A 22,618-nucleotide genomic window follows, 5' to 3' on the forward strand; every position below is an offset into this window, starting at 1 on the left:
CACCTCACCCGGGCCAGGGTTTTGCCACCAGCGTCCAGGGAGGCAGGGCTGAGGGCCTGGAGCCCTGCTTTTCAGCCCCAGTCCCCAGGTATCAGAAGAAGGCCGCCTGGTGCAGAGGACCCCCGGGCTGGGCTCTGGGACCTGCCCCGACTCTCTGCTCTCCTGCCCTGCAGCCTCGAACTGAAGTGGAAGACTGAGGGCCCTGGAGCAGTCCCTGAGCTCTGATACCAGGCCACGTCTCCTGGACAACATGCCCTCTGAGAGATGGGTGACCACCTGGTTAGGTGACTCCATCCCCAGCTCCTGATTCCCTGGGCCATCAACTCTGAATGAATGCATGCGTGATGCCAAGACACCATCTCATCTAATCCTCACGTCCACCCTGCCAAGTGGGCATCCTCATCTCTGGGGTACAGTCGAGTAAACTGATGCTCAGAGAGTGCTCCTGAGCACCTGATTCTGACAGCCAGAAGTCTGCTAAGCAGGAGGCACCTGTTTGCATCAGGGTCACAACCATGTGTGCACCCAGAGCTTAGGACTGAGCCCTGTAGACGCTCAAATGAACACATGAGTGAATGAGTCTGTGGATGACTGGGAAGCAGCGGGTATCTGCCACCCCTAAGACCCTCCTTTGGATACCCCTTCCTTAGGCTGGGAGGCATCTTCCCCTGTCCTCGCCCTCTACCCATGACCCCAGAGGTAGAGAAGCTTTGCATGGTGCTCCTGGAAGTTGCTGGCCTGCCCAATGGTGCCTACGCCTGAACCCTGACCAGCTGCAGCTCTCCTAATGGCCCCTCAGGCCCAACACACCGAGAGGAGTGTCCCAGACCTCGCAGGGCATTTTCCTATACTTTCATATCCACTGAGCTGGTCCAGCTTTCCCAGGCAGGTCGCTGGTGACGGCCAGTCAGATGAACAGGGAAACTGCAGCTTGAACCAGTTCCGCCAGGGGATCAGAGGCAGCTGAGCTCAAGATCCAGGGCTCCTGACATCAGCCCAACAGAGTAAGGGAGACTCCAGGCTGGGGAAGCAGACCTGTTCCTGAGCTCCCAGGCCCTCCTCAGACCTCATGGGCCCTGCTTACTTCAGGCACACTCTAGCCACGTGGCTTCTCCTTCCTGCTCCCACCCAACGGCACTCAGCTTTCTTTACAGTCTAACTCTCACATCCATACATGACTACTGGAAAAGCCATAGCTTTGACTAGGTAGACCTTTGTCAGCAAAGTAATGTCTCTGTTTTTTAATATGCTATCTAGGTTGGTCATAGTTTTTCTTCCAAGGAGCAAGCATCTTTTAATTTCATGGCTGCAGTCACCATTTGCAGTGATTTTGGAGCCCCCTAAAATAGTCTGTCACTGTTTCCATTGTTTCCCCATCTATTTGCCAGGAAGTGATGAGACCATGATCTTAGTTTTTTGAACATTGAGTTTTAAGGCAGTTTTTCACTCTCCTCTTCCACTTTCATCAAGAGGCTCTTTAGTTCCTCTTCACTTTCTGCCATAAGGGTGGTGTCATCTGCGTATCTGAGGTTATTGATATTTCTCTCGGCAATCTTAATTTCAGCTTGTGCTTCATCCAGCCCGGCATTTCACATGATGTACTCTGCATAGAAGTTAAATAAGCAGGGTGACAATATACAGCCTTGTCGTACTCCTTTCCCAATCTGGAACCAGTCTGTTGTTCCACGTCCAGTTCTAACTTGCTTCCTGACCTGTATACAGATTTCTCAAGATCCAGGTAAGGTGGTCTGGTATTCCCATCTCTTTAAGAATTTTCCACAGCTTGTTGTGATCCACACAGTCAAAGGCTTTGGCATAGTCTATAAAGCAGAAGTATATGTTCTTCTGGAATTCTCTTGCTTTTTCTATCATCCAGTGGATGTTGGCAATTTGACCTCTGGTTCCTCTGCCCTTCCTAAATCCAGCTTGAACATCTGGAAGTTCTTGGTTCACATACTGTTGAAGTCTAGCTTGGAGAATTTTGAGCATTACTCTGCTAGCATGTGAGATGACTGCAATTGTGCAGTAGTTTGAACATTCTTTGGCATTGCCCTTATTTGGGATTGGAATGAAAACTGACCTTTTCCAGGTCTGTGGCCACTGCTGAGTTTTCCAAATTTGTTGGCATATTGAGTGCAGCACTTTCACAGCATCATGTTTTAGGATTTGAAATAGCTCAGCTGGAATTCCATCGCCTCCACTAGCTTTGTTGGTAGTGATGCTTCATAAGGCCCACTTGACTTCAGATTCCAGGATGCCTGGCTCTAGGTGAGTGATCACACCATTGTGGTTATCTGGGTCATTAAGATCTTTTTTGCATAGTTCTTCGGTGTATTCTTGTCACCTCTTCTTAATATCTTCCGCTTCTGTTAAGTCCGTACAATTTCTGTCCTTTCTTGTGCCCATCTTTCCATGAAATGTTCCCTTGGTAGCTCTCATTTTCTTGAAGAGATCTTGAAGATATCTTGAAGATATCTCTAGTCTTTCCCTTTCTATTGTTTTCCTCTATTTCTTTGCATTGATCACTTAGAAAGGCTTTCTTATCTTTCCTTGCTATTCTTTGGAACTCTGCATTCAATGGATATATTTTTCCTTTTCTCCTTTGCCCCCTCACCCTGTCACAAACCATCCTTCACCTCCTGTTCCCCACAGCTCCAGCACCTGCTCATGTGACCAGGGTGATGGGATGTCACCAGGGCCTGCACACAGTGGGGCTCTGCAAACAGCAGCCTCCCTCTGGACTACCCGGCCTACGTGGTGCTCTGCGACCTGCCAGGTGGGGTCCCAGGCTGCGTGTCTCCTACTCCTCTGCACCTGGCTCGTCCCACTGCTCCCACCGATGTGGCACGATTAACACAGGAACAAATGTGTTATGATCAGCGTCCACATGTGTCTGGGACAAAGAGAGGGAGCCTGAATAAAGCTGTGCCCCCCCGTCATCCCTGGCCCCAGGATTACTGGTCCCTGCACAGTGTGGCAGCAAGTGCGGCCATTGTCACCTGGGAGCAGCCGGCTGATCTGGCCCCTAGCCTGGCTGGACAGTGGAGATTTATTCTCTTTGGGAATGGGGGTGGGGAAGTACAGGGCTGGGAGAACAGCAAGCCTGCGTGTCCTAGAGAGCATTTCCGCTTTCTCGAAATCAACTTCATTCTTATTAAACTAAATATGCTCTGACTATCCCGGAGAAGGCGATGGCACCCTGCTCCGGTACTCCTGCCTGGAAAATCCCATGGACAGAGGAGCCTGGTGGGCTGCAGTCCATGGGGTTGCGAAGAGTCAGACACGACTGAGCGATTTCACTTTCACTTTTCACTTTCATGCATTGGAGAAGGAAATGGCAACCCACTCCAGTGTCCTTGCCTGGAGAATCCCAGTGACGAGGGAGCCTGGTGGACTGCCGTCTATGGGGTCACACAGAGTCAGCCATGACTGAAGCAACTTAGCAGCAGCAGCAGCTCTGACTATCCATACCATCTAGCAATCATGCTCCTTCTATTTACCCAAAGAAGTTGAAAGTTGTGTCCACACCAAAACCTGCTCATGGATGTTTACAGCAGCCATATTCATAATTGCCTCAGGTTGGATGCAATCAAGATGTTCTTCAGCAGGTGATAGACAAACAAACTGTGATGCATGCAGACAGTGGAGTATTGAATAATATTCAGTTGAATGGCACGAAAAAGAAATGAGCTATCAAGCTATGGAAAGACATAGAGGAAATACAAGTGAGTTTTACGAAGTGAAAGAAGGCAATCTGAGAAGGCTGCTGCTGCTGCTAAGTCGCTTCGGTCGTGTTCGACTCTGCAGACTGTGTGATTCCAGCTCTGTGACACTCTGGGAAAGGCAGAACCATGGAGACAGTGAAAAGATCAGCGGTGGCCGGGGGGTAGGGTGAGGGAGGGATGAATAGGCGGAGCACAGAGGATTTTTAGAGCAGTGAAAATACTCTGTATGATGCTATAATGGTGGATACATGTCATAATATGTTTGTTCAAACCCACAGAATGTATGACACATCAGTCAGCCCTGATGTGAACTGTGGACCTTGAGTGGTGATGATGTGTCAATTCAAGTTCATCAGTTGTAACAAATGCACCATCTGGTGGGGGGTTTGGATAACAGTGGGGGTGGGGGGCAGCACAGGGGGCATATGGGAAATATCTGTGCTTCCTTCTCATTTTGTTGTGAACCTAAAACTACTCTAGTGTATTAATTTTTAAAAAACTTTATTAGGGTATAATTTGCATAAAACAAAATTCACACTTTTAAAGTGTAAGTTGATGAGTTTTGCCAAACAGGCACTCCTCTGTAATACCAACCACCACAATGCCATATAGAACAAGCCGTCACCCTAGGAAGTTTCTGCTACCCTTTGTTCACCCGACCCTGGACACTGGCAGCCTCCCACTGCCTCTGGCTGTTCCCTCCCCACGCTCTTGTCCTGGAGTCTGCTGGTGTCCCCTCCTGAGCTGCCCTCCCCCAGCGGGATGCCTGACATTCACTGCATCGCTGGGGTGTCAGAGGTCTTTTCCTCCCAAAGAGGTGTGGATGGTTCATCCACACACGTGTCGATGCACGGTGCTTTGCTAGAGACACAGAGACTGTGCTGCAGGCACCTCGGATCCCTGGGTGGTGGGACAGCTCCGAATTTCCCTTTATGGGGAACTAGAGCTTTTGTTCAACTACTAACATGGTTCAGTCGGAGCCCATGCCCAATCCACTGACAAGCACAGTGAGCATCTCCTGGGGCAGACCCTGGTCCAGCCGCCATCATGAAGCCAGTTTTCACAAGGCCATGGCTCAGAGAAGTGGGGTGACTGCCCATGGTGAGCCAGCTCTCAAGGGGCAGAGTTGGGGTTCAAACCTGGCTGAGGTGGGGGGAGGGGGGCAGGGCTCAATTAGGCTGACCCTAGCTGATTTGAGGGTCAGCCCTGCGCCTGCCTCTGTCCTCCCCGTGGGGATACCCAGACACAGGCACACAAAGCCAAAGCCACACAGCCCACCCCCACATCCACAACCCCAATCTTGCACATGGCACAGCACTTACACAACAAGAGCACACCAAGCACGTGAACAGACAACCCAAGGGGTGAGCGCACACATGCACACGGTCCCCACAGGCCAGGCTGCACCATGCTCACCATGTCCACCCCCTTGTGCAGGGCACATGCCAAGGGCCCCACAGCATGCAGACACCTCCCCCAGGGACCCAGTCAGGAGGCATCTGCAAAGCTCCCGGCAGGGTAGAGCCTGGGGGTGCCCAACTGACCACTGCTCCCTGAGAGTCCAAGGTGGGGGATGAGGAGCAGCCGGCAGGGGCCTCACCAGGGAGCAGGAAGTGCCTCCTGGGACCTCACCAGGGCAGCTGGCCTGGAGCCCAGGTCCTCCCCCATGGAGCTCTGAGCACTCCTTGGGGTTCCCTCGGGCACCCCAAGGGAGGGCTCCTGTGCAGAGTTGGGGGTAGGAATTTGGGTGTAGCTTAAGTGGGGTCAGGGTGAGGGAGCACAGGGTGGGGGCTTGTGGAGGGAGCAGGGGGAGCCGAGGGGGAAGAGAAGGGGGTGGCAGCTGAGGCCCTCAGGACAGCTCTTTTCTGCATGAGTGCAGCCACAGTGTCGCCAGCGGAAGACAAACATGGAAAACCACAATGCCCGGCTCCCCTTGTGCCCACAGTAGTGGCCCCTGGCCCAGCCCCACAGGGCACCCCAGGCCGCCCTGAGACCCAAGATGCTCACCCGCCTGGGCCACCTGCCTGTTCTCTTCTGGGGGGTGGAGGGGCCAGTGAAAGGCAGGGGCCCCAACCCAGCAGGGCCACTGCCAACCCCACTTTTAGATTCCATCTCCAGAGCTCCAATAGAGGCAGGCCTGTGGTCATCATCCCCAATTTACAGACAAGGAAACTGAGGCAGGACAGCTCAGCCCATGGAAGCCAGGGGAGAGGCTCGCTGCTATCCTCCACCCCGAGGTGACACTGCTCCTTCCTCCCCCAGCTCCCCCACAACCTGCCCCTGCCCTGCCCCTCACGTCCACTTCCAGGCCCTGGGTTCTCCTTGCTAACTCCTTGGCTCCAGCCAGAGGCCCAGGCCATGCGGAGATCACGGAGAAACAATCCCTTCTCTGTGAGGGTCAGACCCGACCCGTTCTGCCACTTTCTGTGTGATGGCAGAACCCGTTGGGCAGCTTTGGGCCAGCTCTGCCTCCTCTCTGCTCCTGGCCGGGGGAATCGAAAACCTGTCAAGCGGGTTTGGCCAAAATTATGTCTTGTTCCCAAGCAAGTTCACAGCGCTGGTTTCCATCTCTCAGGCGGGAGCTTCCCCGAGCAGAGCGGAGGTCCCCGGAGGTCGATGCGGACACGGGGCCATGTGAGTACCTGGGGGCCCCAGGGCCCTAGCAGTTTCAGTAGTTGGGGGCAGGGGAAGGGGCCAAGATCTGGGGTCACTGTGGGGTGCTAGCTACCAGGCAGAGACCCAGCCCCTGCTCGTGGGGCCTGGAAGAGGGGCCAGGGTGAGGTGGTGGCCGCAGCCCCTGCTCTGGGGCACACAGTCCAGGGGACTGAGTGGGAGCACAGGCCATAGCAAGCTTACTGGGAAGACAGGCTGGGGGAGCCAAGGCTGGAAAGGCTAGGGTTGGCACTGCTGTGCCGGGAAGTCCTTGGGTCTTCTGGGGACACTGGGAACAGGCCGGGGGCCTGGCACTTCATCCTGGTCCGGCCTCACTGCCCAGATCCTCAGACAGGCTGCAGCTGGGGAATGAGGGGTGGAACGCGGTGCAGCCAGCCACGGCTCCCTGCCGGGCACTGTAGGACATCAACTGCCCTCCGTTCAGTGTCCCCTGGGAAGCAGTGACAAAAGGCTCCCAGGCCTTGGTCCTGCTCAGCCTCCCCCCCTAGGCCTCAGGGAGGCGGCTGAGAAGTCGCAGTGGCCCTGGGCCAGCCCATCCTTGAGGAATCAGGTTGCAGGGCCCGCTGTTACCCGAGCCACCAGCGACACCTCGGCCTTGCTGAGCGAGTGCACACCTGCCTTGTGCCTCTGTACATGTGTGCACATGCACATGTGATATGCCAGTATGTGCGCACACGTACACACAGCTTTCCCCTGTCCTGCGCAGTGCCACGTGCACGGTGGGGGGAGTGCACGCATGTGCACGCGTTTCTCTGTTGTGCAGTAGTTGTTGGGATGTTGTTAGGATACTGTTGTGTCTGCACATGTGAGCATCACATATGTGTGCATGTGTGTCACGGGTCTACGTGTCTGGTGATGTTAGAAACCATCCAGGCAGTGGCACCTCTCAGGACCTGCCATCTGAGCTGGCTCAGGAGGTCGTAGGAGGCTGCACTGGCTGGTGACTATGGAGTTGTGCCATCTCAGAGCCATAGATGCTTCATCTGCAAAGTGAGGGCTGTCATGGCCACTCCGCAGGCAACTTGAGCCCAGGGACTGACTACATGAGACGTTCCTGCCAGATGCCTGGATGTGGGGGCTGGCAGGCTGGCCCCTGACCACCTGCAGTCAACAGGCACTGGATGTCTGCCACGTGGAGGAGACCCGGCAGCCCAAGGTGGTGCAGACTCCTCAGTCTCCAGGAGCTGGGCCAGGGCACCACCGTCGTTTTGTGGCCCGGGACACTGAGACACAGTGGGAGAGAGACTCAGCTAAGGTGGCTGGAGAAGGGGCTTCTCCCTCACCACGTAGGGCGCAGGGAGCCACCACCTGAGCCTCTGACCTGCTTCACACCTCAGTCCCTGAATCTGTACAATGGGACAGTGAGTGCCAGAAGGCAGGACGAGCTTCAGTCACATCCATGGGCTAAGCCGGGGCACACAGCAGGTGCTCCATAAAGACCTGTGTGGAGGATATGGAAAGGGCTTGGACGGTGTGCCCAGCCTTATGAGGTCCCTGGTGACGGGCAGGCGGAGCATCCCTGGATCACTCTGGGACGTGGTAGGGGACCTGCAGTAGACGCCACACAGCGCATAGAGCCCTGGCCTGGTACTCGGCTGAGCGGAGGCTCGGGGAACAAGGGCCACCGCTATGGTTATTGCTGCACCATTGTCATCGTGTTACTCATAGGTGGGTGGATAGATCAATGCAGAGAAGGCGCAGAACTGGGGGCCTGGGGCTCCTGGACCTGAGGGCCTGCTGGAGAAGAGATCCCAACAAGAGAAAGTGGCCAGGGCCCTGCCGGCTAGCCCAGGAGCCAGGCAAAGACCTCACCACCGAGGCTTTGCGGCTCAGCAGGCAGCACCTGACCCAGGGCCACAGCTGGGGCTCTGGTGGCCTTCTCTGTACATGGTGGCAGGGGCATTTCCCTGAGACACGGCCACCAAGACCCAGTGGACCCTGAGTGTCCATGCAGGGCATGAGTGTGGGTCATCAATGCTGGCATCTGAGACTCTTCTGAACTCAGGGGCGTTCTTGTTCTCCTATAGAGGGTCTTGGTGACACTTGAACTTGGGCTCCTGTAAGGAGCCCTGCTGGACCCCTGGGGCCACCTGCAGGGGAGGGGCTGGCAGGGAGCTGCATCTGGTGGATGCAAGGTCTCCATCTGCAGTTAGCTGAGCACTGCCGGGCCCAGGGCTGAGTACACACATCACCCAGACGGCATCGTCTGGACACATGTACTTGGTAGGACACACCCACAACAACCTGAGGTGGCAGCTTGGTTATCCCAGATAAGGGACTCAGGCTCTGGGGACATACTAGTCCCATCCACAGAGGCTCCAGGCAGGACAGGGCGCACTGCGCAGGCTGACCTTGCCCAGGTGAGTGGCAGGTGCACAGGGTCACTGGTGTGCCTGACCACTGCCCTGCCCTGCCCTGCCACCTACAGTTTCTGGGCTCCACCCAGCAGAGACCATCCATCCTGGGCATCCAGAGCAGGAGTAGGAGTGACCCTGGGCCCTTGAGGAGCAGCCCTCAGGCCTCTGCCCCCAGCCCCCACCCCCGTAGTGGGTAACTTGGGCCACCCTCTCCAGTGCGCAGGGCCCCCAGGCCCAGAGGCAGCAGCCAAGACCCCACTCCATAACCTGCTCCCTCCTCCTGACACCACTGTAGTCCCCACCCCAGGCCTGGGGGGAGCCCTCCTGCCTTGAGTTCCCTGAGCCCCTCAGCCCTTCTCCCCTCTGTGGCTCTCAGCATACCTGGCAAACACCAGGGAGGCCCCCAGGGAGGCCTGGCCCACTGCCCTCTGGTGGAGACCACACGCACTTTTTAAAAATAATTTCATTTATGTTTATCTACTTGTTTTTGTCTGCACTGGGTCTTTGCTGCTGCACAGGCTTTTCTCTAGTTTTGGAAAATGGGGCTACCCTCTAGTTGTGATGCGCAAGCTTCTCTTGTTGAGGAGCACAGGCTGTAGGCAGGCGGGCTTCAGTAGTTGCGGCTCCCAGGCTCTAGAGCACAGACTCAGTAGTTGTGGCACACGGGCTTAGTTGCTCCACGGCATGTGGGATCTTCCCGGACCAGGGCTCGAACTCGTGTCTCCTGCACTGGCAGGCGGATTCTTATGCACTGAGCTACCAGGGAAGCCCCCACATGCACTTTTACAGCCAAAGTTGTTCCTACCCACAGCCACCAAATTCCTGTCAGCTGGGGACCCACCTCCTCATCCTCCCGCTGCTTCCTTGGACCCGCCCTGTCCCCCTGCACTCCGAGGGTGGGGGCTGGGACAAGGCTGCCCAAGGAGACTGACTGTCCTCTTCTCCTTGGCCAAACACCCTCTGTCACCTGCCAGCCCAGGGGAGCCACACCACCCCCATGGCACTCTCACCAGGTCACAGCTCTGGGCATCCCTGGGAGATGTGGCTCCCAGCAGAACACACCCTCCAGCTGTGCTGCCCCTGCCTGGTGCCATGTCTGTGTCCGTGCTGCCCCCTGCCCATCAGAGACCCCAGAGGGGCAGCCAGGTGGGGCCTTTGGGCAGTTTGGAATAGAGAGGAGCCCGGGGGACCGGGACAGAGGAGGGTGTCTGGGCCTTTACTTGGCCGGCTCCACACCACAGTGCTGTCATTAGGAACAATGTCAGCCTCTCACTTGGACCTGCGCCCATCCGCAGAGCCTCTCCTGGGCCTCGGGCACCGCAGGCTCCTGGAGTGGCTCCTTCACCGGTGTTGGCCCAGCCCATGGCCCATGGCAAACGCTGATGGGGAAGAATGGCCTGTCAGGCGGGTCTGGGTGGAATTTCAGGCACAGTGGCTTGGCCCTCCCCAGCTGGCCCACCTCCCCCTGCAGGGAGCCTGAGCTGAGGAGAGCTCCTCCCACAGTCTCGTCTCCCACCGCAAGATGAAGATGGGAGAGCTGGCAGAGCAGGGCCACCTGGAGCATCCCTGGTCCACAGCAGGCAAGGACACATCCTTAGCCCCAGGGAGAAGTCAAGCCCGACTCCCGCTTCCCACTGGGCAGCCAGGGAGCATGACTTGGTCTCTTTGGGCCTGAGTTTCCCCATCTGGAAAGTGGGCTCCTTGCAGTGTGGTCAGGGTTAGATGGGCTCAGGAAGTGGGGCCGTATTACCAAGTACACCCTACTACAGCCCTGGGCTCCCCCATCCTCTGCAATTCAACATCTTGTCCCCTAACCTGCCAGGACATCCCTCTGGCTCCCAGCCTCAAGGAAGGGGATCCTACCAAGCTCCTCTCATTCCCAGAGCCCTCACCCACCCAACACACAGCCAGTAAGCAGGGACCTCCCTCCTTCCCTGGCCATCTCTTGGGAGTGTCCCAGAGGCCAGGCAGGTCTAAAACAAGTTTGGGGAGCCCCATCTTCCCGTCACTCCGTCCCTCTAGCACGTCCCTGCCTGTGGGCTCTGGTGGCCACCGTGAGACACAGGACCGTTCTCTGTCCTCTTGCTGGGCCTGGGGTTCGAGGACCCAGCTGAGAGCCAGCCTCCCTGTCAAGTCCCCTTGAAAAGCCCCAGGACAGTGCTTGTCCCGTCCTGGCTTCTCTTGGGGTCACATGGCCTGCCCCTCTCAGTTGGTGATCCCACTGCCAGGGCGTCCACCACCCAGCTTCAGAGAACCCAGAGCAGCTATGCCTCTTCTACACCTCCTGTGCATGAATCCCACAGTGCGCTGGCTTCCCGGATCTGGCCCCTACTCTGTAGTGTCTCGGAACCAAACCATAATCGCCCTGGATCATCATCTCTCCTGCCACCGCTGGACACTACCAGCAGGAACTGGAGGGTTTCCAGTTTGGGGACTACTGATGCAAACAGTCCCGTCTCTAAAATGCAAGCGAGACCACATCCCTCCTTCGGGGTGGGGGGGGTGCACAGAGGCTGGGTGTGGCCTCGGGCAAGGCCAAAGGGGTCTTTGGGCAGAGGTTTCCAGGGTTTGTGCAGAGGCCCTCCTAGGGGTGGTGGAGCACCACACCGGTTGGTGTTGGCCTGGGCCCAGGCAGGCTCTGTGAAGGAGGAAAAGTGAGGTTCTGGGCATGTGAAGATGCAAACCCAGGGGACCCCAGGGCTCCTTGGGCTGAGAACAAGGAGGGACCAGAGGGGCTGCCTCCCCCTGGCCTGGAGGTGATGATGGCACGGGTCTGGGCTGGTGGCATCTCTGCTGACCTGGCTATGAGCTGTGGGTCTGACTCCCACTGGGTGACAGACGGTGCCACAGGGCAATGGTGGCCTGTGGTACCCACCACCAGAGGTGTGTCACCAGGACCGAGGGGCTCTCACCCAGAGGAGGGTGGTGACTGGCACCACCGTGAGGAACCTGCCGCTGGGCTGAGCCCTGGGCTCACTCCCAGCTCCGAGCTGGACCCTGCGGGACCCCAAGGCATACTCACCAGGCCCACTGGACAGGCCCCCTGGCCACTACCCGAGGGAAGAAAGGGCTGCTCAGAGGGGCCAGAGCTCACAGCAGTCACACGACGGGCAAGGTTATCCAGCTCCTAGCTTGGGTTCTCAATCCCACAACCTTTTAAATTTTAGCAAACACTTCATAGAGGTGAAACACAGGCAGGAAAAAGGGCCCAGGCCATGAGGGGCAGCTAGGTGGACTTCTGCCAGTGCACAGTCATCAGCTCCTGCAGAGAAAATAGCCAGCCGACCCCCGAAGTCCCCACCATGGCTCCACAGGGCCATCCACGCCACTGCAGGCACCTGGACCCTACTGAGAGAGTTTTCCCATTGGCTGAATGTGCCCTGGCTTACTGACCTGCCAGCTGTTGGTCGGCATGGGCATCTCCAGTCTGGGGGGGTCTCATCACAGGTCACGTGCACCCTCGTGGCCCCAGCACCAAGTGGGAGCTGGTCCCCTCAGGCTGTCTGCTTTGCTGTGAAGACTGGATTAGGGAGTTGAGATGAAGTGAGAATGTCCCATCCCTACAGGGTGGACATACATGCCCCCCTCAGGTGTGGACATGACCCAGTGGGTGGTCAAAAGACAGGACTCCCACACCTACCTCCTGCACCCTGCAGCCCACAGACCCCTCCTGAGCCGATGTGACTGTCCCATGGCTTCCTGCTCCACAGGCTGGAAACAGAGGGGCAGTAGAGGCCAAGGGGCCATCCCCACACCTGGAGCACAGAGGACCCAGGGCCAGGGCCACGGGAGCCATGGAGAGCTTCACAGAGTCACTAAACAGACTGAAGGAAGTCCATGAGAATGAGGTCACGGGTGAGTACCTTGGGGAGGACAAACTCTCAACTGGACAGCAGTCTAAGGACCAAGGTCAGGCCAGGGGACTCCCACATGTTGCCTCCAATTCTCGCCAAAACCAGGACCATGCCTTCCAGGCCCAGAAAGGAAGTCTTGACCCAGAGCCCAGAGCTGCATAGTGGCCAGCCCCCAGCCTTAGATCAACACCCAAGTGCAGCCCTGGAGGGGTGGTCCCCAAATGGTCAGCTCACATCAGAGCAGAAATAAAAGGCCAGCCTGGCCACAGAGAGTTGAGACACTATAGCCAAGACTGGCCCCTTGCCCAAGGTGGGGCCTCCATGTCCCCAAGAAGGGAGGTTACCTTCTTTCCTTGTAGGAATGGAGCCCAAGTCTCCAGAGGCTTGTCTGGAGCATTCTGGGTGCTGAGCTAAAATCCCTCTGCCCCTTCCAGAACCCCAGGCTAAACTCTGCCCTGGCATGCATGTCTGTCCAATTTCCCCACCAGCAACAGGACTGTAGCCACCTGCTTCATTCACTCCCCCAGTGCCTGGGCCAGACCCTCCCCTGACCTTTCTGAGAGTCCTCACCTTCCCCCCACATCAAAGGCCCAGAGACCCAGAGGGGCGGGGACTGCTTGGGCTAGCCTAGGGCCCAAGCCAGACCATGATGGGGAGGGGAGGAGGGGCTCTGCTGGGGTCTCCCTTGGGGGCTCATTGGCAGCACCCAAAAAGCATCCCTCCCAGGCCTTGGCTGGGTAACTGGTGACTCCCAGCATCCGGGACCCATCCCCAGCTGACACCAGAGCCAGAGACAAGGGAGGGGAGAGGTTGGGCCCAGACTGGGGTCCCAGGCAGCCAGGAGACTAACCAGAAGCTGGCAGCAGGTACAGCCTGGGAGCCCTCCAAGGGGGTGACCTCAGAGAGTCAGTGCAGGGACCCAGGCAGGTGGCAGGTGTCTGGAAAGGGCTTTGACAGACAACCAGGGACAGGAAACGCCCTGGCTCCATGTAGAGGTGGCAGCCTGGCTGGGTCTGACTTCTGCCCCTCTCCTCACTCCTCAGGCCTGCAGAACAAGCTTCTGGAACTGAACTCAGAGAGGTGCCGGTGAGTGAGGACAGGCCTGGCCCAGGAGACAGGAAGGGCGATGACTCCCTAGGGCTCATCTCCCCTCTTCCCCTGCAGCCCTAAGGCACTGCTACCAGCAGTGATGCAGGAGAAACTGAAGCTCAGCATAGTGGGTAGGGGGAGTCTGGTCCAAGGTCATGCCTCGAGGAGCTGGAGGAAGCGGGGCTGGAAAGTCCGAGCCCACCAGAGTGAACAGGGACCCTCCAAGGGGTTGGCCAAGGAGCATCCATGCAGGGCACCTCTGGGACTGATAACTATCAACAGGGGGACTCTTCGTGAGTCCTGGAGACCCACAAGCAGACTCCCCAGGTCCCCACTTCACAGAATGCAGCCAGGTGACACGTGGACAAGACAGTCCTCAAGGTGGCCGTACACGCTCATGCTTGGGCGAGCTGGCATAGCCCTTGCGAGGCCCCAAGTCTCAAGGAAGTCCTAGGCTGGTGGCCAGGGAGAGGCTAGTGGGTAGCGGAGGGCTCTCTGGGTAGAGCAGACCCCCCACTTCAGATTGTCCCCCACAGGGATGCCCAGAGGGTGGAGGAGCTCTGTGCCAAGAACCACCAGCTCAGGGAGCAGCAGAAGGTGCTGAAGGAGAATCTGCGGGCGCTGGAGAACAGGTAGGGGCACCTCACATCCCATTCATGATGGCGGTAGGATGCAGAGGGAAGACCAGAGCGTTCTGTGGAGAATGAGTCTGGGATGCTCAGGAGTCAACTCAGCCACTGCAGGACTTCTCAGAGCCTTAGGTAAACTGCATTTTTCAAGGTTCCTTCCCAAACTCAATGGCATGTGGAGTGCTTAGCCCACAGGGTGGGCAATGCAGTGGGGAAAGGCAGGGCAGGCCCTGGGAGTGGGGCAGGGGGTGGGGTATCCCAGCCCCTCCCTCTCAGAGCAGCCTCTTGCCATCCCTCCTCGCCCCACAGGCTGCGGGCTGGGCTGTGTGACCGCTGCATGGTCACCCAGGAGCTGGCCAGGAAGAAGCAGCAAGAGTTCGAGAGCTCCCTCCTCCAGAACCTGCAGCACATCTTCCTCCTCAGTGAGTGCCCCCCTTCCTCACATCCTGCACCCCGTCCTCCTGCGGGGGCCAGCGAACTCCCACCTGCTCAGTCCAACGAGGGGTCTCAGGGAAAGGGGAGGAAGTGATCCAGGGCTGCACTGTCAGGAGGGACATCCACACCCCAACTCACAGACAGATGGTGCAAAGCCCCCCACTGGCCCCCACAGGCCACCTGCTGCTCAGTCACCGGGCCAGGGTGTCCCTGCCCTCTCAGGGCCTCAGCTCCCTCCTTATCAGGAAGAAGGGTCCTTCAGAGACCTGGGTTCCATGAGTCCTGCTGATGAGCACAAGCCCTTTTCCTTTGGCTGGGGGTCCCTGGGGGCTAGGGAGCGCCATCCCTTTTCATGGCCTCCAGGCTGGTGCTGCTCGCTCAACATCCACCCATCCACTCAGGCAGCAAGCATCTATGGGGCGCCTGCTGCATGCCAGGCCCCGAGCCAAGTGCTGGAGTCCCAGCTGGGCCAGGACAGGGGGACTCCCAGGGCTGTGAAGACCCCACCCCGCCCTTCCCCTCCCCAAGTCCTTCCTAATCAGTGCCTTCTGCAGCCACTGAGCTGACTCGGCTGCAAGAGGAAAATGACGCCTTGAAGGAGGAAGTGAAGCGGCTTCAGGGCCCAGGGTGAGTGGGGGGAGCCCCAGGCACTTGTGCAGGGGAAGGGGTCCCACAGGCCAGCACCCTGGGACAGACAGCGACTTCCCCTGCTCTGCAGGCACAAGACACCCCAGAAACAGAGCTGGGCCACAGCACTCATGGCAGCTCTGGCGCTTGGGCCACCCCTAGACATGGGTGTGAGCTCACGATGATGTCTTTCCTGGTCACCTGGGTCTCCCGCACAGGCAGCTTGGCCCCAAGGAGGGCGCCCTGGCCTTTCTGGTCGTCTCTGGGATGTTTCCCCCTCACCTGCCTCATCTTTGCCTCCCACTGGGGACAGGCCCAAGCCCCAACTCAGGGAGGGCACCTCGGACCCCCCGTCACCCCTGCTGCTCTCCTCCCTGGGCACTCGGAAGGCCGTCACTGAGAAACCACTGGGAGGCCACGAGGAGACAGAGGATGACCATGCAGGTCCAGGTCCATGGGAGAGGGGGGTGTGGGGGCAGGGGAGGCTGAGCAGCCCGGGACCAGGGAGCCCTAGGGCCAGGGGCTGAGCAGACCCCTCTCAGCCCCACCCAACTGTCCTGCCCTCTGTTCCTCCTCCCACAGAAAGGCCAGGGGTGTACGGGACGTCTCCAATGGCCAAAATCTCCCCAAGTCCCAATTTGCCTGAGGCACGGACCCCAGACATGGTGAGGGTGAGGGACCCTTAACCCCTGAACCCACTCCTCCCTCTTCCTGGGCAGCCCGAGGAGGAGGCCAGAACTGCCAGCCCTGCTGTGTGCCACGCACATGGCATGTGCCCGTCCTCGTGCCAAGCAGGGAGCCCTGAGCTCCACGTGATGAGGGTGGAAGCGAGGCTCAGAGTGGGTGGGTGACCTGCCCAAGGTTGTACAGAGGAAAGGGCAGAGGGTAGCAGCTGAGCCCACCCAGGCTGACCTGCTCACCCTGCGCAGAACCCCCAGCGCATCTCCAACCAGCTGCACGGGACCATCGCCGTGGTGCGGCCGGGGTCCCGGGCCTGCTCTGCTGACCAGGGCTCCACCGATGGGACACCCCCACTGCCACCCGCCAGGAATAGCCCACCCAGCCCACATGGCGAGCACAGCCTCCCTCTGGACAGGTGAGCGCCCACCCTCTGCCATCACCAGGAGCTGCCTCAGCTGGGCACCCATCTCCTCCTCTGGTCCCAGCTTTAAGGCAGGCACGGCCACACAGGACTATATCCCAGACAAGCCCCTCCCTTTGTCCCTTCAGGAGACCTGCTCTCCCTGGCTTGGCTTCCCCCTGCCTGCAGCATGGTTCCCATGTGGACATCTCCTGAACAGCCAGGGTGGGGTGGGGGTTCGTGGAGAGAGGAGATGGGGACTGGGCATCCCTCTCATCGTGGTCTGAGGAGAGTGGGGGTGGGGTTGAGGTGGGTGTCCAGGTGGGCGGGGTGCTCCAGGGGACTGGGCAGGCAGCTGACGCCCAGAAGGGGGAGAGGCCTTAGTGGCCAGGTCCCTCCTCTGACCCCCAGGCCCCAGGTCAACTCTGAAACCAGGCACCCGATCCCCAGGGGCCCAGGCACTCCTCTCCCCACTGCCCACCGTGTCACGTGGGCACCTGCCTCACCCCCAGGGCCCCCAGTCCTCCCTGTGAAGTGGGGCTGACTGTGCCTCACAGTCACCAGGCTTCTTGCCCACAGCTTTCTGCAGGCCTCTCGGCCCTCTGCCAAGACCTTCGAGTCCCTGAAGCACTCCCTCCAGGCCGACCGCCTCTGCCTCCTGAACCGCCACCTAACCCTGCACCTTGGCAGCCCCCCAGCCGCCACCACAGCCCCCAGCGGCCCCCAGTCCCAGGGCCTCAAGGCTGGGGAGGTGGAAGCCTGGGAGGAGCCCTCGGGCCTGCTGGGCCTGCCAGGCGCCCTGGTGGGCGTGCAGAACCCACGGCTGGAAGGCGCACTGCACATACTCCTGGCCCAGCAGCTGCGGGCGCAGGGCAGGGTGGGCAGTGCCCGGCTGAGGGGCTCTCAGGGGCCCAGAGGGACGCCACCCCCCCCGCCAGCCAACTCGGACTCTGAGGGTCCCGAGGGCGAGGCGGCCGGGGCAGCCCTGCCCAGAGGGAGGCACCTGCAGCCGGCAGGCCCAGGCAGCCCCCAGGGGAAGGAGGGCACGGCCACACAGGACTATATCCCAGACAAGCCCCTGGACCTCTCAGAGCGGGGTCGGTGCCGGGCCAGCGCCCCCAAACCTGCCAACAAGTTGGGGTCACTCAGCCCTCCACGGGTCCCCACGCCCAGCCCTGAGCCACTCTGGGGAGTGGGGCCACCTGCCCAGTGTGGAGCCCAGAGACTCAGCAATGGCACCCAGGAACCCAGAGAGCCAGAGGCGGAAGAGCATCCATCTTCTCCAGTGAGGGACCAAGTCCCGTTCCTGGGCTCTGTGAGTCCCACCCAGAGCACCCGGGCCCCGGGCTGCCCTCTTTTCTCTGCTCCACTAGCCAGTTTCCGAGGGAAAGCCTGCTGCCCAGGTCACAAGCCATGGGGAGACAGCTGACCCTCCAGCCCCGCCCTGTCCAGGGCCCCTGCAGGCTGTGCCCGAGGCTGGGTGGGAGAGGGGGAGGGAAGTTGTCTTACATGAGCTCAAGCCTCTTCCTTCCTCCCCGCCAGGACGCCCCCTACTCTGTCTCAGGGCCCCACCCCAGCCTGCCCTCTCCAAGTAGTCCAGGAGAGGAGGACAGAAGGAGGCCTAAACTGCCCCCCTACCTACCAAGGCCTGGTGGAGATGGCCACCCAGGTGAGGATGTGAACACAGGAAGTGGAACCACAGTGAGTGGGGAGGGCCTGACCCAACAAACTCTGGTCTCAGATTTGGTTCCCCACCTCTAGACCCAGAGTGGAGTGAGGGGCCCAGGGAAGGCATGTTTCTGACCACAGTAAGTGAATGGAGAGCATCCTAGCAATGGGGGCTTCAGGGCAGGTGATGAGTTCCCTGTCACCCAGCAACCAAGCCAGCGGCACCCCAGTGGGTGGGGTCATTGCAGGAGTGCAGGAGATTTTGTGCTTGGACTCCACCCCAGGGCAGGTTACTTGGGCTCTCTGTGCCTCAGTTTCCCCAGCTTCAGAGGTGTTGCCACTAGTCCTAGCCTGGCAGGTTAGGGGCCTAGGCTTCTACTAGATGCCCAGGCCACCAACCTGGCCTGACCCACACTCTGTGTCCTGCAGAGCTCAGCAAAGCCCAAGGGCAACAGCCGGAGTCGGATGAGCTGGATGAGCCAGACACCTCGGACAGTGAGGTCAGTGCAGCTGCACACTGGGGTGGGGTGGTGGCACCCTGGCTGCCCCAGACTTGAGGGGGTCCTAACCATGACCACACCCCCACCCCTCAGATGGGTCTGAGCACCGGGGCGAAGGCCACACAGAGCTCGCCAGGGGAGGGGCCCGGGTGCATCTGTGACAAGGAGTGTGGACAGGGCCTGCAGAAGAGGAAGCGGGCCTCCGACCCCTGGAGCAAAGGTAGGCCCCCGGGTGGGGGCAGGGCAGTTGCAGCACCGATACCCCCAGCCTTTCTGGCTACTTGGAGCTGCTCCCAGAGCAGTCTTGTAAGAGGATCTGGGTCAGGCCTGGGCAGACCCCGAGTCCATTTCCTCCTCACTGGGCTGGCCCCTTCACCCCAAGCCTGTCTCCCTCTAGAAAGGGGGGCGATATCATGGCTGATATGAGACAGCAGTGGGACACAGGCAAGGACAGTCGTGTCATCTTCAGGGGAGAAGGGGCATCCTGGGCCACGAGCAGCCCCAGGCCTGGTGGTCCCAGACCCCTCCCCTCTCCCAGCACCACCTAGGAGGGGGCAAGCTCGCCTAGACCCCCTTGTTCACTTTTAAGGAGGAGACCCAGCAGAGGGTGCTGCCCCTGGGTGTGGGTGTGTTTGTTCCCGATGGGGGACTGGGGGCTGCTCTCCCATTTGCCAAGGGTGGTGCCTGTGGGCTCCCCCTCCACCCAGACCGAGGCTATAAGGACAGCTCCCACTTCCTGCTCTGGCCACAGTGGCAGCTCAGGCCAGGTCTCCAGGTACCTGCATGCGAGAGCCTTTGAACGCCTAAGCTGATTCTGCACGCCGCCTGGCGTTTGTCCAGGCAAATCCACGTCGCAGGCTGGGCCATGGCTGCCACAATGCACCATTGTTGCCAGGAAGGTGACCGCAGCCTGTGTTTGTCAGGCGAGCGCTAGAGGAGGCGAGCATGCTGGTGTGACCTCATAGCACAGCCGGCTGGGCATTTTCGGAAGCCGTCCTGGCAGGCACGGTCCACAGGGGTGCACCGCATCTGCCCCCACCTTCCACACAGAGTCAAGCCACTCCCTTGCCCACCCACCCAGACCAAGGTAGGGGCTCCCCAGATGGCACCCATACCCTCAGCACCTCACGGGTGATAAGTGAGAATAGCGCCCTTGTGTCATGTGCCCATAGAGAGAGAGGCTCAAGGAGCGTCCAGTCATTACTGCCTTTGGGCCTCGTGGGCCTGCCCAGGGATCAGCCATCACTGTCTCACAGATGGAAAAGTGGGGGCTCAGGGTGGGGTAACTTGCCCAGGGTCACAGAGGTGGTACGTGGGGTCAGGATTCCAACCTGATCCATCTGACCCAGAAGCAGAGCTGGTTCCGCATCAGAGACATACCTGAAGCCCAGCATCATGCAGGTCTCATCTGCAAGGGTGCCAGGAACCATATGTCCCTTCCCCGTGACCCCAGAGGCAGGCCCATGGAAGCACCTGCCAACGTCCCATGTATTCTGAGAGCATTTCCCTGTGAGCTCAGCTTATCCAGATGCCCCAGACCCTCTGCAAGGTGGCAGGGGAGGCCCCAGGGCTGGGCAGATTCCAGGGTCACACACCTTCTACCAAATTCCCAAGGCTCCCCTCCGATCAGGCCGCCCTGTCCAGTGTCCGCTGCCATCAGGAACAGGTCGACTGCCAGTGTGGGCTCCTGTGTTCCCAGAAACTGCCCACGAGGCCCTGGGCAAAAGCCCAGTGTCCCCGCAAGAGAGGACACGCAAGGTTACTACTGTGCCTCCCGGCCTAACCTCAGTCCACTTCCCACAGCCTCCAAGAAGCCGACCTGAGGAAGGAGGAACCAGGGAGCCAGGAGTCCCTCACCCAGCACCAGCACCTGGGAAGAGACGGGGGCATCCCAGCCATGCACCCCACCCGATTGATTGCCCGCAGCCAGGACAGCCCCCACCACCAGCCAAGCAGACGGCCCAGGGACTGGGGTAGTGGATTGGGTCCTGCCACGTCCACGGGGCTGTGAAGGCCAAGACAACTGGTCTTTGAACTCCTCCATCTTGGAAACGATCTTACCCATCACTCTCACCCCAGCATCTGCTCCCTTGTGGGAAGCAGGGTCCTGGGAGACCGGGATGGCGCAAGCTCCAGCCGAGCCCCACCCCGAGCCCTGCTGTGCATGGGCAGCCCCTCCTGGGCAGTACCCCTCCTTCCACCAACCCAGACTCTACTAGTACTCTGGACCCACGCGCTGCATGCCTCGCTACCATTCCAGACGGGGTGTCGAGCTCCAAGCAGTGGTCTCGGGCGCCCCCTTCCGGGGTCTCACAAGTGTGCTGCCCGGTGAGGGCTAAGAAGGCCGGCAGGTGGCAGTGCAGCGCCTCTGCAACGAGGGGGTCCCAAGGCATGGGGAGAATAAAGTGTAAGGAAGGATGGCGTGTGCAACTGGCAGGGTTGGGGTTCAGCCGGGCCTCCACCTTCCCTGAGTGGGTGACTCTTGAGTATCCAGGGATGGGGAGTCTGAAGGGCAGGATCCAAACCAACCCTGTGTGCTGAGGCTCTGGGGAGGGCTGCAGGAACAGAATGTGCGCCAGGCTCCACGCAGACCCCCTCCTCACTGACACCTCCGTGTCCCTGGCCCCACACCCGCCACTGATCCGTCAGCCCTCTGCACAACCACAGGGCAGCTCACCCAGGACACCTCCCCGCACAGAACTAGGAAGACCGTGTTCTGCCCCCCGCCCCGCTGTCTCTGCAGCAACCTCAAAGCTTAACATGGTGCCAGCTGGCAGAATAGAGACCATCCCAGAGCCCAGCCCCATTATCCAGCAGCAGACAGCATGGTTTTGGAGCTGAGGGCCAACAACCAGATGACAGCCCTCCATCCTCCCATCCCCCTTTATCTTCCTCATCTGACATCAGTGTAACTATTAGCCACCAGCTTGAGGGTCCTGCCCCCTCCACCTGCCAGGGCCCTCCTACTAGAACAGCAGGCCAGCACAGCCCTAATCCATCAATGTTGACCTCAGCTTCTCCTCGCTAACAGAGAGAAATTGGTGTGCCATGTGTGGCACATTGTGTGGGGAGCATTCACAGAGCTGTGTGGCAAATTTCATGGCGAGTGCCCAGTCTCCAGCCTCCAGGTAGACCCAGCGTGGTGACGTTCCCTGGCTGAGCAGCTCAGCCCTGACAATACCCTGAGGTCGCAGTCGCTGCCCCCACTTGAAGGATGAGTAAACCTACCGGCAGAAAACTGGACAGAGCAAGCCAGTGGCATACAGGTGGCTATACGACCCTGCCCTGCAAGACGCAGGTGGGCTCCTGAGCATGAAGCCACTGGCTCTGGAGTCTGGGCTGGCAACAGAAGGCCTGGTACCCCGCAGACTCAAGGTCACTTTGCTGCTGAGGGACGGAAGTGCAGGACTCTGCCTGGGGTTGAAGCTCCAGCATCACCCTGCCTGCCACCCCAGGTGCCTTCTCCCCCTGGCCCGCGGTCTTCAGTCGCTGGAGGAGACCAGGTGGCATCGACGGTCATTCCCGGAGCTCCTTGAGGGGCCGCCCAGACCTCTGATAGCGGGTGCCACAGCTCCAGTCCTGCACCTCAGTGCCCCCACCCCCGCAAAGACACACACACCCTAAGAGGGGAAGTGGAGCCTAAAGACAGGCTCGACGGAGGGTGACCACGAACGCCTCAGGCCAGCAAAAGGAATAGGGCACTGGAGCCCCGGGGCCGCGACTTCCGAGCCGGGGACTCGAACCCGCGACGACGCCGCCACTCGCCCCGAGTCAGGTCTCGCGGGCCCAGCCGCAGGCAGTCTCGCTGCTCCCAGCTCCCCAGTGCAGCGTGAGCACCGCCTCTAGGACCCAGGGGAGCGCCCACTACGCCCCCGCGGCGGCGCGCTGGCCAATGGGCGGGCGCGATGGGGATATATTTGCATGCGGGTGCGCCCCGGCCAATCGGCGGCGGGTCCGGGCGCGTGCGCGAGCGGGCGGGC

General features: G+C 59.7%; 1 protein-coding gene across 1 annotated transcript; it reads left to right on the top strand.

Annotated features, from left to right (window-relative positions):
* The first annotated feature begins 12,549 nt into the window (after nucleotides 1-12,549).
* RBBP8NL (RBBP8 N-terminal like) lies at nucleotides 12,550-20,461 on the top strand. Its single transcript, XM_081552298.1, has 13 exons — nucleotides 12,550-12,610; nucleotides 13,653-13,695; nucleotides 14,235-14,330; nucleotides 14,637-14,749; nucleotides 15,317-15,383; nucleotides 15,691-15,858; nucleotides 15,976-16,054; nucleotides 16,319-16,485; nucleotides 17,050-17,785; nucleotides 18,013-18,139; nucleotides 18,568-18,638; nucleotides 18,732-18,858; nucleotides 20,442-20,461. The coding sequence occupies exons 1-13, from the start codon at nucleotides 12,550-12,552 to the stop codon at nucleotides 20,459-20,461; spliced, it is 1,875 nt and encodes a 624-aa protein (XP_081408424.1).
* Nucleotides 20,462-22,618: the final 2,157 nt, after the last annotated feature.

This window comes from Giraffa tippelskirchi, chromosome 13 (genome assembly GCF_054371585.1).
Source record: "Giraffa tippelskirchi isolate mGirTip1 chromosome 13, T2T-mGirTip1v1.2.pri, whole genome shotgun sequence".
Classification (NCBI taxonomy): Eukaryota; Metazoa; Chordata; class Mammalia; order Artiodactyla; family Giraffidae; genus Giraffa; species Giraffa tippelskirchi.